Below are 18,274 nucleotides of genomic sequence, written 5' to 3'. Positions count from 1 at the left end.
AAATAAAATAATAATCACAACCGTATCAATCAGGTGAAGTAGCACACAACTTAAATCCACTGCTGGTTACTAGATAATGCCATTACAAGGTCCTCAGTGGCCTGAGGTTTTTTTTTTTTTTTGCAGTTTTTGGCCGGGGCTGGGTTTGAACCCGCCACCTCTGGTATATGGGGCCAGTGCCCTACTCCTTTGAGCCACAGGAGCAGTCCATAAGTATTTTTTTTTTTATAGTTTTTGGCCAGGGTCAGATTTGAACCCACCACCTCCAGTATATGGGGCCAGCGCCCTACTCCTTGAGCCACAGGCGTAGCCCACATGGCTTGAATTCTTATTGAGTCAATAAAACTTTCACAGGTACAGGCTGGAGACAGTGGCTCACACCCGTAATCCTAGCACTCTGAGAGGTCAAGGCAGGTAGACTGCCTGAGCTCACGGGTTCAAGACCAGTCTGATCAAGAACAAGACCCTGTCTCTAAAAATACCCAGGCGTTGTGGCAGGTACCTGTAGTCCCAGCTACTTGGGAGGCTGAGGCAAGAAAATGGCTTGAGCACAACAGTTTGAGGTTGTTGTGAGCTATGATGCCACAGCATTCTACCCAGGGTGACAAAGTGAGACTGTGTCAAAAAAAAAAAAAAAAAGGCTCAGCATCTGTAGCACAGGGGTTACAGTGCCAGCCATATACACCGAGGGTGATGGATTCAAACCCACCATGGGCCAGCTAAACAACTGCAACAAAGAAATAGCCAGGCATTGTGGCAGGAGCCTGTAGTCCCAAGCCATCTGGGAGGCTGAGGCAAGAGAATCACTAAAGCTCAAGAGGTTGCTGTGAGCTGTAATGCCGCAGCACTCTACCAAGGCTGACACACTGAGACTCTGTCTCGGAAAAAAAAAAAAAAAAATTAACATTATTTAAGATTTTCCTCATTGGTCTATTTTGTCAACATGACAGAAGAAATATCAACACCTTCTAGCTCAACATCATTAAATTAGTTAACAAATGAGGTACACAAGCAGAAAGCTGCGGGCAACAGATCTAAAACAGGCCACAAATTCTGTTGTTATTGTACTGTGCTGCTTGAAGAATGTGCCACTCTTTGTCCTCATGGTACTACTCATGTAAAAATTATACAGGGCCAGTGCAGCGGCTCACATCTGTAACCCTGCACTCTGGGAAGCCAAGGCAGTAGACTCACTTGAGTTTAAGAGTCCAAGTCCAGCCTGAGTAAGAGTGAGATTCTCTAACAACAACAACAAAAACAGAAAATATTAGGCATAGACCTGCTGTTCCAGTTACTCGGGAGCTGAGGCAGGAGGATCATGAGCCCTGAGTTTGAGCTACAGTTAGCTATGATGATGCCACTGCACTCTAGTCCAAGTAGCAGAACAAGACTGTCTCTCAATAAAAAAAAAAAACACAAACTGAAATGTGTACCTCAGAGATCTTGCAGATTTGGTTCTGGACTACCGTAATAAAGCAAACACTGTAATAAAGCCAAGTTACAATTTTTTTGATTTCCTAGTGCATATAAAAGCTGTATTTACACTGTAAGTCAGTCACAAAGACCATATATTCTATGATTTCATTTATATTAAGTTGCCAGATAAGCAAATCCACAGATATAGAAAGCAGATTAGTGAATGCCAAGAGTCGGGAGAGGGGAAAGGGGAGTAATTACTAATAGTAAAAACCGCCCAACTGTAAACTTTAAGTAGATGAGTTTCATAGCATGTAAAATATATCTCACTAAAAGTATAAAAAATATATAAGGTGTGGGCGGCGCCTGTGGCTCAAGGAGTAGGGCGCCGGTTCCATATGCCAGAGGTGGCGGGTTCAAACCTAGCCCCGGCCAAAAATCAAAAAAAAAAAAAAAAAAAAAAAGAAATTAAAAAAATATATATATATAAGGTGAACTGAACTGAGACAGTAATATTCCCAAATACACTATATTCACAGTTTATACTGAATCTACTTAACACTTACTTGTAAGCCCCACAATAATGCTGCTAAGTATGTATACACCAAAAAAAGTTCAAATCTTTAAGATGCAAGGTCACTGAACTGCAAGATTAACAGAATGACCCAGTTGAGCTTGCTCCCGGGAGAATAAAGAGGCAATTACAGTTACACGTACATATTATACCCAAATTCATGTGTTGTGAGAGGCATTACCACAGTTTCATTTTAACAGTTAGTATTTACACAGTGCTACTACCTTAGTACCAGAACCTATTCTAAGAGTTTCACAATTATTCTTTTTCAAGCTTATAAAGATACAAAGAAGAAAATATATTAAATACCTTGATCAAAACCACACAACTCATGGTGGTGTAATGAAAATTCAAACCTAAAAAATTTTATATCAGAGCTTATACTCTTAAGCTTCCTTAATAAACAAAAAGCTGATAAATAAGTTATTCAATTTGAACCTGATTATCCTCCTCCTCCTATATGATTCATGTGCCACCCCATTACATTTATTATAGCCAGTTAATAAGTGTAGCTCACAGCAATACAGTTAATATATTAAAATTAAGGCATGAAAACCTATCATTCATAACAAAATATCCATATTCTACTTACCTTCTGTATTACTAACTGCTGGCTCAGGAGTGATTCTCCCATCATTAATATTGGAGCTCTCCTCATCAACATACATCAGATGGTCATCTTCTCTATTTTCTGGCCAGTGTGGAACCTCACTTGTGTCTCTTGAGCAGCTGCATACATCTTCATTCTTGCTGAAGTATCTCTGTAGCCATGCTGGCACAATATTCTTAACTGATTCCGTCACCCTGCTAAGAATGCCCTATTGGGGGGAAAAAAATAGGACAGTTTAAAAAATTTGTTTTTTTAAATAAGTCATTATTTACAGAAAGCCAGCTAAACAAAATAACTATTCCCAACAAAGTTTGTCAAAATTCAGTTATAGGTAGCCGGGCGTTGTGGCGGGCACCTGTAGTCCCAGCTGCTTGGGAGGCTGAGGCAAGAGAATCGCATAAGCCCAAGAGTTAGAGGTTGCTGTGAGCCGTGTGACACCACGGCACTCTACCGAGGGCGGTACAGTGAAACTCTGTCTCTACAAAAAAAAAAAAAAAAAAAAAAATTCAGTTATAGGCCTACCACTTTGGGAGGTCAAGGCAGGTGGAATCGCTTGAGCTCAGGCATTCCAAACAACCCTGAGCAAGAGCAAGAACCCATCTCAATTAAAAAATTTTTTTAAAAAGAGAGAGGGCAGTGCCTGTGGCTCAGTGGGTAGGACGGCGGCCCCCATGTACCAAGGGTGGCGGGTTCAAACCAGGCCCCAGCCAAACTGTAACAAAAAAATAGCCGAGCGTTGTGGTGGGCGCCTGTAGTCTCAGCTACTGGGGGAGGCTGAGACAAGAGAATTGCCTAAGCCCAGGAGTTGGAGGTTGCTGGGAGCTGTGTGAGGCCATGGCACTCTACCGAAGGTGATAAAATGAACTCTGTCTCTACAAAAAAAAAAGAGAAAATAGCCAAGTGTTGTGGCACCTGTAGTCACAGCAACTTGGGAGGCTGAAGAAAGAGGATCTCCTGAGCCCAAGATTTTGAGGTTGCTATGAGCTATAACCTCACAGCATTCTAGCCTGCGGTAACAGAGTGAGACTCCATTTCAAAAATAGGTAGGTAGGTAGGTATATAGGTGGATAGATACTAATAGTAGTTATTGTAGTTTGGCTCTGTGTCAGGCATGAAGTTTTAAGCAATTTAGACATATTAAAAGCTCTAAGCAATTTATAAATATTACTCAATTTAATCCAACTTTATGAAGTTGGAATTAATATTCCCACTCTATGGATGAAGAAAGTTAATGAAGTTAATTAAGTAACTTATCCAAGGTAAAAACACCAATATCTAGGATAGAGTAAAAGCATGAGAGAGCTGGGCGCAGTGGCTCATACCTGTAATTCTAGCACTGAAAGGCTGAGGCAGGCTGAACACTTGAGCTCACCAGTTTAAAACCAGCCTGAGCAAGAGTGAAACCCCCATCTCTAAAAACTGCTGAGTTACGACGCCACAGTACTCCACCAAGGGGAGACAAAGTGAGACTCTGTCTCAAAAAAAAAAAAAATTAAAAAATTAAAAGAAAAAAGTTTTTAAAAAAAAGCATGGGCTTTGGGATTGCTAGGACCTAGGGTAAAATTTGAGTACTTCTCTGTATTTTGATTTACTGGATGATTGGGTGTAAGAACAATACTCCCTTCCATTATTACCTTTAGGATTATAATGAAAATCAAACAATGTGAAAGTATGTCTCAATTTACAAGATACAACAAAAACAAAAACTGACAATTTTAGTACTAACAAGGAAAAAAGCCGTAATTTACTTTAAGCAACAATTTCTTTCATAAAGCAGCATTAGCAAGGTTTCAGAAAAAGTCAAAGGGAAAAAACAACTTAGCAGGTACAAAAAACTAAAGTCAAAGCAGAATGTATAAATCTACCTTGAAAGGAAACCCAAGACTAAGAGGACCTAAAAATCTTAACAGAAAACATGGAAGACATGTCTGATATAGGCATTTGAATAGCAATTTCCTTATTGTTTGAAAAGATGTGGTGACAATTGGGAAATATAGATTTTTCCATATATTCTCCAAACAAATTTTCAACTTATCTATAAGGTAGGTTCTCTATCAAACATATGAAGCCAAAAGTTTTAGAATACTCATTGCTGAAAAATATAAATTCACTTTTCCCCTTTTCTATGCTAATGTTACAAAGTATTAGATATTTTAGAAAAAAAATTACAAGGTTTTTTTGTATTTTTTTATTTCAGAATATCAGAAGGTACATGTTTTATTTACATAAGATTTAATATTTATAAAAACATACATATTTATTCCCTTTCTATATTTCAAAAAACTTGACAGTGCTTTCAAGATATGAACAGTTTAAGACAGGCTTAGAATAAAAAGACACACTTGATGTAGGTTATAGGCTAGCTAAAGAACTACAGCAAGAATTTAATGTAGGGCAGGGGGCAGTGGCTCATGCCTGTAAATCCCCACATTCTGGGAGGCCAAGCTGGTATTGTCTGAGCTCACGGGTTCAACATCAGCCTGAGCAAGAGCAAGATCCTCATCTTTAAAAATAGCCAGGTGTTGTGGCAGGCGCTTGTTGTCCCATCTACTTGGGAGGCTGAGGCAAGAAAATCGCTGAAGCCCAAGAGTTTGAGGTTGCTGTGAGCTGTGACACCACAGCACTGGCTCTACCAAGGGCAATAAAGTGACATTCTGTCTCCAAAAAAAAATAAAAAGGCACCTGTGGCTCAGTGAGTAGGGCGCCAGCCCCATATACCGAGGGTCATGGATTCGAACCTGGCCCTAGCCAAACTGTAACAACAACGACAAAAATAGCCGAGCGTTGTAGGGGGCGCCTGTAGTCCCAGATACTTGGGAGGCTAAAGCAAGAGAATTGCCTAAGCCCAAGAGCTGCAGGTTGCTGTGAGCTGTGACGCTATGGCACTCTACCGAGGATGAAATAGTGAGACTCTGTCTCCTGAAAAAAAAAAACAAAAAAACTGATGCCACAGGCTTGGCACCTGTAGCACAGTGGTTATGGCGCCAGCCACATACACCAAAGCTGGCGGGTTCGAACCTAGCCCAGGCCAACTAAACAACGACAACTGCAACAAAAAATAGCCAGGCATGGCGGGTGCCTGTAGTCCCAGCTACTTGGGAGGCTAAAGCAAGAGTTAGAGTTTGCTGTGACCTGTGACGCCACAGCACTCTACCCAGGGCAATATGGTGAGACTCTGTCTCAAAAAAAAAAAAAAAAAAAAAACTGATACCACACTTAAACAAAGGTCATATATGTGGCAGCATTAGACATCTGGAGAAAACTGAACAGTCAAAATGGATATAAAAAAGCTCATTTCACTAAAGTGCAAGAACTTTGCTTTCAGCCCTTCACTTTTCTAAACTAAAAATTAACCAACTTACTATCTACTCTCAGTACAGAGCAGCTCACTACAGGAAAATTATAGTGAGAGGCATTCCTAGAGGCACAGTGAGTGACAGCATGAAGATCAAAAGAAACATAGATTATAAAACTGACCTGGAAAAAAAATAATAATAAAATTGACCTGGAACCACTATGAAAGAACAAACATCTCTGCGCTTCAATACCAAATATACCTTTGTAGGTTAAATGACTCTTGAATCCTTGAATTTAAAGTTTCCTATTTATGATTATTTATCAAAGTGTAGACTTTGCCTTTAGGCCACGAGGAGTATTTTTAAGAATTTAATGCTGGAAATAAAAAAATTTAATACTGGGCGGCGCCTGTGGCTCAAGGATAGAGCGCCGGTCCCATATGCCAGAGGTGGCGGGTTCAAACCTAAAACCGGCCAAAAAAAAAAAAAAAAATTTAATACTGGTTTTTGTTGTTGATTTTTCTAAGCTCTTTGTTGGCTACCTTTCTGTGTCTTGTCATTTAGTTGGCTTTGAAGTGTTTATTCTTCCAGAGGATGGTTAGTTACACTTGGTTCTTAGCTTCACGAGTTGTTCTGGGGAAAAAGGCTATCAGTGGGGCAACAAAAATGATAACTGCTTAAGGTGAAACCATTAAAGTAAATGTATTACCGGAATTATTGATTTTTTTTTTTTTAGAAACTTGTCCCAGAATACATCCTTCTTAGAGAAGATATCTTGTTATGTTACCCAGACTAACTTCAAACTCCTGGGCTCATATGATCTTCCTCTCTCACCTCCCAAATATCTTGCCCCTGTTTATAATGTGGCAATAAGATGTCAGTTGAGCAGTGTCCCTGTAGATTAATTAAACCCATGCACCCACTAATTTATGTACTGTACAGACCTGGGGGGAGGGGTGCCTGCTCTCCCAGAACTGATGCTCTGGTACAGGCCTTGGGCAGATTATAATTACCCTCTTGTTTGACAAACTGCCCTTATGTAGGAAGTACAGTTGGTATGTACAAGGGAGTAACTATCCCAACACCTGGAGAGGCAGAGAAAGTCTTCTGCAGGAAACCTTCCATAAAGTTATGCTTACTGTTGAAGCCTGAGAAGTAGAGAGGAAACTGATTGGGTAAAGTAAGGCTTGAGTATTCTCTTGTCAGTGTACCTTTACTCAAAGAACTTCAATTTTCCTCTCTGGTTTTCTGTTTTGCTTTTCAAATTGTAAATATTCTTTCAGATCCACACAGATCCCATTCCTGTAAAGACCTGAAGGAAGAACTTTCTCTCAAGTACTAAAAAGAAAGATGAGTTATATTGGACCTTCTTTGGTAGAAAGATCAAAGAAACCTTTTCTTCCAGAAGGAAACTATTTCCCTCTTATCTAATTCCTTTCACTCTTTCTCATTTGGTACTTCAACACTCTTATAAGAAGTTGCCCGTCACAGAGATATTTCTACAAATCTATGTGCTAGGCAGGGTCCTTACCTCTTGATAGTTTCCTACTCAATGCTGTGAACAATCAGATTCTGTTTCCCTAGCAATTTTACTTATTTTCTTACAGACAGGGTCTCAATCTGTTGCCCAGATCCTCTCTTTAAAATACTTCAGTTTGAGGGCACAGTGGCTCACGCCTGGAATCCTAGCACTCTGAGAGGCCTAGGTGGGTGGACTACCCGAGCTCATGGGTTTGAGACCAGCCTGAACAAGACGAACAAGACCCCATTTCTAAAAAAAAAATAGCCAGGCACTGTGGCAGTTGCCTGTGGTCCCAGCTACTCAGGAGGCTAAGGCAAGAGAATCGCTTGAGCCCAAGAGTTAGAGGTCGCTGTGAGCTATGACACCATAGCACTCTACCAAGGGCGATAAAGTGAGACTCTGTCTCAAAAAATAAGTAAATTAATTTAATTAAATATTTCAGGCTCAGCGCCTGTAGCTCAGTGAGTAGGGCACCAGCCACGTACACCCAGGCTGGCGGGTTTGATCCCGGCCCAGGCCAGCTAAACAATGACAAAGTGAAGGATAGGCCATACAAATTTCTGCTGGAGAAGTTATTACATACTGAGGGAACAAAAAGGTGCAATGACCCAAACATAGGTGTACCCTTGGAATATTAGGTCGAAGCTTCTGGTAACCTTATTAATTGATGCAAAAATCTAATAAATCTTAAAGTAACTTTAAACCATTCAAAATTCCCTTTGATTCATGTGTGCATGCACATGTGAGAATCTGCATAATCTTTTGTTCTGTAGATTATATATCCAGTAACTATAAAACAGTATAGCCCTCAGACTAGCAGTTTCACCTATGAGATCATTAGAAAGGCAAATTTTGTGGATGGCGCCTATGGCTCAGTGGGTAGGGCGCCGGCCCCATATACCAAGGGTGGCGGGTTGAAACCCAGCACCAGCCAAACTGCAACAACAACAACAAAAAAAAATAGCCGGGCATTGTGGTGGGCACCTGTAGTCCCAGCTGCTCGGGAGGCTGAGGCAAGAGAATCGCCTAAGCCCAGGAGTTGGAGGTTTCTGTGAGCAGTGTGATGCCACGGCACTCTACAAAGGGCGATAAGGTGAGACTCTGTCGCCACAAAAAAAAAAAAAAAAAAAGGAAAGGCAAATTTGTTTCAACAGGCACTTAAGCTGATTCTTATGCAAATTAATGTTTGAAAACCACTATACAATTATTCCAATTAAGGCTTTGGTAAACCTAACCCAGAATACAAGCTTAACTAACATATAAGGTAAAGTTTTATCTTAAAGGCCACCTATTTCAATGATTATCTCATTATTTATCCCAAACATAACATATTATCTGAAAATCCATCAGAAGAAAACATAAAAGCCTACCTTCCAGCCTATTTTTTTTTTTACAAAGGCTTTACAAAGGCTTCCATAGACTATGTATGTGGCTACAGTAAATAGCTAACTACTAAATAAAATAAAATTTTTTTTTTTTTGAGACAGAGTCTCACTCAGTTGCCCTGGGATTGAGTGCCATGGCATTATAGCTCACAGCAACCTCAAACTCTCAGGCTCAAATGATTCTCTTGCCTCAGCCTCCAGATGCAGGAGTCCTCAAACTACGGCCCACAGGCCACATGAGGCGGTGTGATTGTATTTGTTCCTGTTTTGTTTTTTTACTTCAAAATAAGATATATGCAGTATGCATAGGAATTAGTTTTGTTTTTTAAACTATAGTCCAGCCCTCCAACAGTCTGAGGGACAGTGAACTGGCCCCCTGTTTAAAAAGTTTGAGGACCCCTGCTTCAGAGTAACTAAGACTATAGGTGCCTGCCACAACACCAGCTATTTTTTTAGAGATAGGGTCTCACTCTTGCTCAGGCTGGTCTCAAACTCCTAAACTCAGGCAATCCACATGCCTCCACCTCCCAGAGTGCTAGGATTATAGGTATGAGCCATCGTGACCTGCTTAAGAATATTTTTTTTTTTTTGAGACAGAGCCTCAAGCTATTGTCCTAGGTAGAGTGCCGTAACGTCACAGCTCACAGCAACCTCCAACCCCTGGGTTAGAGCGATTCTCTTGCCTCAGCCTCCCGAATAGCTGGGATTACAGGTGCCCGCCACACACCTGGCTATTTTTGGTTGTAGCTGTCATTGTTTGGCAAGCCCGGGCTGGATTCGAACCTGCCAGCTCTGGTGTATGTGGCTGGCGCCTTAGGCGCTTGAGCTACAGGCACCATTCCGCTTAAGAATTTTTAAAAAATTGGGGGCGACGCCTGTGGCTCAAGGAGTAGGGCGCAGGTCCCATGTGCTGGAGGTGGCGGGTTCAAACCCAGCCCTGGCCAAAAATCACAGGAAAAAAAAAAAAAGAATTTTTAAAAAATTGGGCGGCGCCTGTGGCTCAAGGAGTAGGGCGCCGGGTCCCATATGCCAGAGGTAGAGTGTTCAAACCCAGCCCTGGCCAAAAACCAAAAAAAAAAAAGAAGAATTTTTAAAAAATTGCTAGGCTGGCTTGGCATCCATAGCACAGTGGTTACGGTGCCAGCCACATGCACCGACGCTGGCGGGTTCGAACCCGGCCTGAGCCAGCTAAACAACATTGACAATTGCAACAAAAAAATTGCTAGGCATGGGTGGCGCCTGTGGCTCAAAGGGATAGGGTGCCAGTCCCATATGCTGGAGGTGGTGGGTTCAAACACAGCCTTGGCCAAAAACCACAAAAATAAATAAATAAATAAATTGCTAGGCAGACAGAGCAAAGGCCCAGGGGCTCAGGCCTATTACTCCTAGCACTTTGGGCAGTTGGGAAAAATCACTCAGGGAGTTTGAGACCAGCCCAGGCAATACAGTGAGACCCTGTCTCTACAAAAAAAATAATAATTAGCTAGGTGTACTGGGGCATGTTCCTGCAGTCCCAGCTATTTGGGAGGCTGAGGCAGAAGGGGAAAAATGTCATGAAGTATTCAAATCCTAATGCACTATACTGAATCTAGTTTCAATAATCTGAATTTAACCTCCAAATCTATGAATTGTCATATTTTATAAGTTGTAAGTTATTCAAAAGCCAAGCTTACCCCATATACATCCAGTCCAAGTCCTCCAGCCAGTTGAAATATTTTGCTAGTTAATTTTAACCTCCTTCAAAACATTTTGTCACAAATGCAGTAAGAAGAAACATGGCCTGGCTTAGCATTTATTTCCAGTTTTGCATTCTATAGAGGTGGTATTAATAGACAGTTTTAATCAAACAGCAAGAAAAAGGAAAGGAGTCCCTAAAACACATTTCAAACTAGCAATAGGAGACTCAGTAAAAGCCCACAGCACTGAAACCTACTACAAATTATCTATAAGGTATTGTCACTTTTCTCACATAATATATCTGAAAATTTAGGGTAGGTATTTCTTAAATCACTCTATGAAAAAGATAAGCAAAATAATAAAGCAAGATGACAAAGGAACTGATACAGCTATATACAGCAAAGCCATGCTCCATCACCCTGTTGCTAATAATAAATTGTATCTGACAGCAAGACTTTTAACTGAGCTTCCCAACACAGAAGAATCTTTTAAAACTTTATTGCAGCCATGACCATAAGCTAACTATAAATAATTTTTTGAAAATACAAGATAGGGTGGCACCTGTGGCTCAAGGAGTAGGGCGCTGGTCCCATATGCCGGAGGTGGTGGGTTCAAACCTAGCCCTGGCCAAAAAGAAAAAAAAAAAGAGAACCCAGGAGTTTGATATTGGCACGGCGCCTACAGCTCAAGCAGCTAAGGCCATATACACCAGAGCTGGTGGGTTCGAATCCAGCCTGGGCCTGCCAAACAATGACAACTACAAACAAAAAATAGCCAGATGTTGTGGCAGGCGCCTATAGTCCCAGCTACTTGGGAGGCTGAGGCAAGAGAATTGTTTAAGCCCAGAAATTGGAGGTTGCTGTGAGCTATGATGCTACAGCACTTTATCCAGGGCAACAGCTGAGGCTCTGTCTCAAAAAAAGGAGGGAGGGAGAGAGGAAGGAAAGAAAAAGAAAATACAAGATATTTCTAATATTATTCTGTACCTAGGCTTGGCGCCTGTAGCCCTGTAGCTCAAGTGGCTAAGGCACCAGCCACATATACCAGAGCTGGAGGGTTCGAATCCGGCCGGGCCTGCCGAACGATGACAACTATAACCAAAAAACAGCCAGGCGTTTTGGTGGGCGCCTATAGTCCCAGCTACTCGGGAGGTTGAGGAAAAAGAATCGCTTAAGCCCAGGAGGTGGAGGTTGCTGTGAGCTGTGACGCCATGGCACTCCACCCAGGGCAATAGCTTAAGGCTCTGTCTAAAAAAAAAAAAAAATTCTGTACCTAATGAAAGTGGTTTTAATTAATGATATCTGACCAAAGTTTTCATTTTACTTCAAACTAAAATTCCCACCATATCAGGGGACTTTAGAAAAAATGGAGACACCACCTGGGCTTGTCATTTATTTTATTGGAAACACTGGATCCTAGCGCTTTGGGAGGTGGAGGTAGCAAGTTGAGACCGCTTGAACAAAGCCCAGGCAAAGCAAGACCCCCATCTCTACCAAAAGTAGAAAAACAAAATTATCAGGGTATTGTGGTAGGCATCTGTAGTCCCAGCTAATCCAAAGGCTGTAACAGTAGGATCAGGCAAGAGGATCGCTTGAACCCAGGAGTTTGAGGCTGCTGTAAGCTAGGCTGACACTAGGGTTGCCTGGGCAACAATCTCCAAAAAAAAAAAAAAAAAAATCGGTAAATAAATTTGTAAAATATCACACAAAAGCCCCTCATCACAAACAAAAAACTACTTCGCATTAAATTAATATTTGGATTTTTTTCCCCCATATACTTAAATGATGGCCATCTCAGCCCACCGCTGTGTCTCACACCTGTAATTCTAGCACCCTGGGAGGCCAACGTGCAAGGATCACTTGAGCTCAGGAGTTTGAAACCAGCCTAAGTTGGGCGGCGCCTGTGGCTCAAGGAGTAGGGCGCCGGTCCCATATGCCGGAGGTGGCAGGTTCAAACCCAGCCCCGGCCAAAAAAACCATAAAAAAAAAAAAAAAAAAAAAAAAAAGATTGAAACCAGCCTAAGCAAGAGTGAGACTCCATCGCTACTAAAAATAGAAAAAATTAGCTGTGTGGTGGTGCATACCTGTAGTACCAGCTACTCCAGAGGCTGAGAGACAAGAGGATAGCTTGAGCCCAGGAGTTTGAGGTTGCTGTGAGCTATGATGTCATTGCACTCTAGCCTGGGGCAACAAACAGAATAAGACTCTATCTCAAACAACAACAACAAAAATAAAAACTGGCATTTGTATTTGGAAAATACCAAGTACTTAAAAAGGTAGTAACAGTTTTAAGGTTTGGCCCCACCACTTAGTAAACAAGGACCTTAAATCCAGGGCGGCGCCTGTGGCTCAGTCGGTAAGGCGCCGGCCCCATATACCGAGGGTGGTGGGTTCAAACCCGGCCCCGGCCAAACTGCAACCAAAAAATAGCCGGGCGTTGTGGCGGGCGCCTGTAGTCCCAGCTACTCGGGAGGCTGAAGCAAGAGAATCGCTTAAGCCCAGGAGTTGGAGGTTGCTGTGAGCTGTGTGAGGCCACGGCACTCTACCGAGGGCCATAAAGTGAGACTCTGTCTCTACAAAAAAAAAAAAAAAGGACCTTAAATCCAACATGAGCCTATAAAGGACTGAAGTTGGATACCTAAAGGGAAAAACTTCTAAGGAGCAGCAAAATTCAAAGACAATTTAAAGAAATTAAATCAAAAGTTTCTATCTAATTACAATTTAAAATGAGTCCTTACCATATATGCCATATATATAGAATATGCTCCTATTCTAAAAGCTTTACTTACATTATTCCATTTACCTCTCACAACAATTTTTACTTTACAGATGAGTAATAAGCCGGGTTTATATCACTTGTCCGTCCAAGTCAGGGCAGAACAGGGATTCAAACTCAGTCTGACTTCTACAGTATACTTTTTTCCTATCAACTATTTCCATTGCTATTCCCACGGGTAGTATTAGACATCTAGGAGAAAGCAAATGATGACAAAATAAAAATCAAAACTACTTAATGACTTTCAGAATGAGTTAAATATTCAATCTCTAAATATTCCTCCTTTTCAAAAGTGAGAACACTAGCCAGACACTAGCTAGGACATAGTTATTTGGGACAAAGTTATCATACAGACTCTACCAAACAAATAAAACCACACTATCATATAAGCCAGGGGTTCAGCAAACCATGGTCTGTGGGCCCTTTGTCTGTTTTTTTTTTTTTTTTTTTTTGGAGAGACAAAGTCTCACTTTATCGCCCTAGGTAGAGTACTGTGGCATCACACAGCTCACAGCAACCTCCATTCCTGGGCTTAGGCCCAAGACAGCCTCCCGAGTAGCTAAGACTACAGGTGCCCACCATAACGCCCAGCTATTTTTTGTTGCAGTTCAGCCGGGGGGCCAGCGCCCTACTCACTGAGCCACAGGCGCCGCCCCCCCTTGGTCTGTTTTAATACATGCCATAAATGATTTTTAAATTTGTTAAAGGGTTGTAAAAACAAAACAAAGAATTTGCCACAGCAGAGTCTAAAATTTTGCTATCTAGCCCTTTATAGAAAAAATTACTGACCCTCGTCTAGGCTATTTGTAAGCAAGTTTCCAGCTGCATTTTTAAATAGGAATTTTAAAATGCAGGAATTGACTTATAAGATATAGACTATCTAGGATTACAAGTGGATTCTCTTAGCACCAAATCAGAAGACAAAAGTCCCAAGCACATCGCTGCCCATTCTCCCACAGGCAAAGTTCTGGTTTGTCCATGGGCTCAAGTTTTTTTTTTGTGCCTGTGGCTCAGTGAGTAGGGCGCCAGCCCCTTATGCCAAGGGTGGCGGGTTCAAACCCAGCCCTGGCCAAACTGCAACAACAACAAAAAAATAGCCGGGTGTTGTGGCGGGCGCCTGTAGTCCCAGCTGCTCCGGAGGCTGAGGCAAGAAAATCGCGTAAGCCCAAGAGTTAGAGGTTGCTGTGAGCCGTGTGACGCCATGGCACTCTACCCAAGGGCGGTACAGTGAGACTTTATCTCTACAAAAAAAAAAAAAAAAAAAAAAAAGTGGAGAAAAAAAAAGAAGTTAAAAAGTGAAAATACTAAACTTAAGGCATTTCCCAGAAGTTAAAACAGGAAATTACAAGTCAACTGAATACATGCAGAAGTCACAGGTACTGGATGACTGCACTAGCTAGTTGGCTTGACAGGCACTGCCAAACATCCATTAACAGTGCCAGACCTCTCGTTCTTATTCCAACCTTCTACTAAACAACCAAAAGCTCCATTTTCGCTTAGAAACCCTTGGACACTTTAACAAATAACATTAGTATAAAACATGCCATGTCATGAAGCTCTTTGCTTCATGATGACTCAGCAGCTGCAGCAAAACATCCAGTTGACAGCAAGCAGGTAGCCCCTAAGTCCAAAGTTCCAGTAAAGACTAAACGTTCTTTTAAAAAAAAAAAAAAGGGAGCAAGCAATAAATAGCAGAGTATCTGAAGACTTTTCTGGGTAGTTTCTGCCAATATTAAATAACACCTACAGTGTTGCTCAAGAAACCCCAAAATACCTTTAATCCCAACTCAAAAGCTAATTTTTTTTAATTAACTGGCTGAGGTAAGTAGCCAAAAGTATTTTAGATAGGAGGCAACAATAAATTCTCTAGATCTAAAACAAAACTGCACAACCTAAAGTCATTATCAGCGCTAAGACAACTTGGATCATAGGTGTTATGCTGTTAAGGCATCATCTCCCCAAAATTAGATTTTTAACTCAGCACATTTTAAAATAAGCTGTGAATATAACCTTTGCTACTGGAATATATTAGCTACTTTTCAACCTCTGTCCAGGCTATATACTGATCTATCTTTAAAAAATAGATCTATCTTCATTTTTCTGTATGTAACTATACAGGAAGATCTAAGAAAGCACTCAAAGACATTTATTCTTAAGAGAAACAGAAAGTATCAATGTCTAAATTCCATTTTCCAAAAGAATTAAGTTAAATGGCCAGGCTTGTGATCTGAATTCTAATCTTAAATTTGCCTACAATATACCCTTGGTTCCTCACAAAGAAATCTGAAAAACAAGCACCTTTGCATATCTCGAGGAACACTGGTGGAAGTAACAGTAATGTCAAGCCTCCTGAGCGTTAGCAGAGAACTACTTAATATCTAAGTAATTTGCATTTTTATCATTATTTTCCTCAAATCCTTACTTTTAAAATTCATATTGATAATGATGAGGGATTTAGCAACACCACCAAACAACAGGCTAAAGTGTTCACTCTTTATTATTTAGAATAATCTAATAAGTCTACTTATGCAACAAGTTGTCAGACCCCTTTGCTATATTTTTGTTTTTTAACAAGTTTAAGAAACACTTCCACCTTAGTAACATTGAGAAGTTTTCTTAGTGGCTTTATTAAAATAGGTTTTTAACATTTTCTTATTCAGTCCAACAAGCAACATTTAAATAACGGAATTTTCTCAGAACCAAATATTCATTTACAATTAGATAAACTCCTTTTCATAATTTTAAACACCCAAGAGTGCACGCAGTGGCTAAAGCGACGGCTAAATTATAAGACCACCAACATGTCTGCAGTGTCAAAAGTACCTAAACTTCTAGAATACGCCCCATAATATTAACATGTTTTGTGTATGAGATCAGAGCTGAAGTACCGGTCAACTGTGGAGGGCGGCCAATTCCAGCCTCCAAAATAAAAAAGGGGAGGGGGGAAGTCACGCAGCAGAGAAAAGACGTAAGGGTGGAGAGGGACTTTTAAAAATGCCCCTGTGCCACGGTAACTATAACCCGGTTAAGAACCCGAGGTTGAAAACCTAAGCCAATGTTCTCAGATCAACGAGTCATAGGCAGTGAAGAACGAGAATTAATTAACAGACTGGGACTAAGTTAGTACACTTTGCGCTAACAGCGCCACCCACAACTCTCGGTGAGCCCCAAAGGCAGATTCTTCCCGGCAGACCCCCACAAACACACACACACACTGAAATCAGGGACACTAGAAAATAGCAAGCATAGGGGCTTCCAGCCACATCTTCTCCTTTCTCCCTAGAGAAGACACGAATACTCTCGAACTCCTAATCCCCGCCAAAAAAAGAAAAAAAGAAACCCGAGTATCGTGGGCCTAGATTATTTTCCCGCCCTGCGCCGGTCCGGGAAAGCCCTTGGCCCAAAGGGTTGGGGGAGAGGCGGCCTAAACCACACGTGTGAGCCGCAAGGCACAGCCTGTCTCAGCCCACTTCCCGTCGCCTCCCCCAACGGCCAAAGCTCCCGCCGCCTCTTTCGGGCCTTTCCCCAGGCTCTCCAGTCGCCTCCACGTGGGGCGCCGGGGCCTCGCAACGCCTGTTTCTTCCTGCCGAGTTCTCCCCGCTAAGCCACCGCGGTGTCGGGGTCCCGTACCTGGTGCTGTTGTCGCCCCTGCTGGTAAGGCTTAACTGGCCCCTGGTGGCAGCGCCGGGTCCGGATCTTGCCGCCACCGCCCCCTCCGATTCCTCCGGCTCCCGAGGCCATGGCGGAGCCTCCACTGCTTCCCGCTCCGGGGCGGGAAGGGGGCGGGAGAGGCAGAGGCGGAGGCCTTAGAGCGCCCCCCCTCGCCCAGCCCCGGCCCAAAAGTCTGCCCGCGATGCCCACACAGTGGGACACAGGCACACCAGGAACAGCGAGGTTGAAAGCAGGAGCGCAGAGTGCCCACTGGCAGCGGGGAAGGGGGTGGCGGTGGCAGAGGCCGAGGAGCTGGCTCAGGTCCGGCACCCTCCTGCGGACCCCCGCCTCTGTGTATGTCACCGTCTCTATGGAGATCTCCCGCAGAGGACAGTGCGAGCAGCTCCCGGCGCTGCTGAGGCCTAACTCGACCGCCGGCTGCCGGTGGCTCTTCTTCCGTCGTCCTAGCCCGAGCTGCCGCAGTTGAAGCCACTGGGGCCGCCCGCCTACCCCTCCCCTCTGCGCACAGCGCCCTCCCCTCTGCGCACAGCGCCCGCGCCGTAGTCGTCGGCGTCCCCGCAATTGCCGCTGTTGTTGCGCCTATTACCGCTGCCAAGGCCGGCGCCGCGATCGCGAGCCAGCAATTCGTCACTCGTTAGCGCCCGACGCGTTTGTATCATCACGCGGCGACTGGGTAATCGGTCCGGACCAAGAGCTGATCCGCGCGGCACGCTGGGAAACGGAGTTCGGCACTGGAACGCGCATTCTCGGAACTGAAAACGGTCAGGGAAGGAGATGTGCCGAGCGTCGCAGAAAGCCTGGAGGTCGTTTTGCTGCTCATGGCTGTAAATCTAAACTCTGAGAGGCGTTAAACTGTAACCTCTTCCCACTCCACTTCACCCCGTCGGTTGGTTAAATGAGCAGAAAGTAAGCAGAAAGTAAAATCAAAAACAGGCGTTAATGATGTACGAATGAAGGGGGAAAAAAACTGTGGTTGAAAAAAAAAATGTCCATACGCCTTCGAATTAGAAAATACATACAGCTTCATTAATGTTTCATTAATCACATAAGGGCTTTGTTGTCAAACACACAGGACTGTAATTCTGGCTCTACCACTCTACCTATTTGTCCTTGCATGAGTCAAAACCTTCTGAGCTTTGGTTTCTTCCTCTCTAAAATGGGAACTTTAAAATCCACTTGATAAAGCTGTTATGAAGAGCAGATGTGATCACCTATGTAGAGTACTTTGTATTTTCTGAGCATACAAGAAATGCAATAAAATTCCAGTTATTACCTAAGTAGTCAGCACACATTAGGCATAAGTGATCTATTCGTAGTAATACATACGTATAAGTACACATCTCTTTG

At 42.7% G+C, this 18,274-nt stretch overlaps 1 protein-coding gene across 2 annotated transcripts in view; it reads right to left on the bottom strand.

The window, feature by feature from the left end:
• NUP153 (nucleoporin 153) overlaps positions 1-17,621 on the bottom strand; it is an 89,716-nt gene extending 72,095 nt beyond the window's left edge. The window contains exons 1-2 of one of the 2 annotated variants that reach the window (XM_053603556.1): positions 16,886-17,621; positions 2,583-2,808 (exon numbers count right to left, since the gene is read on the bottom strand). In XM_053603556.1, the coding sequence (XP_053459531.1) occupies positions 2,583-2,808; positions 16,886-16,996 (337 nt within the window). In that variant the 5' untranslated portion in view covers positions 16,997-17,621. Of the gene's footprint in view, positions 1-2,582; positions 2,809-10,476; positions 10,609-16,885 lie in introns of those variants that run through there. The other variant, XM_053603557.1, reaches the window with a different exon arrangement.
• Positions 17,622-18,274: the final 653 nt, after the last annotated feature.

The sequence above is a fragment of the Nycticebus coucang genome, chromosome 9 (genome assembly GCF_027406575.1).
Source record: "Nycticebus coucang isolate mNycCou1 chromosome 9, mNycCou1.pri, whole genome shotgun sequence".
NCBI lineage: Eukaryota > Metazoa > Chordata > Mammalia > Primates > Lorisidae > Nycticebus > Nycticebus coucang.
This window is presented reverse-complemented; position numbering and strand designations above follow the sequence as displayed.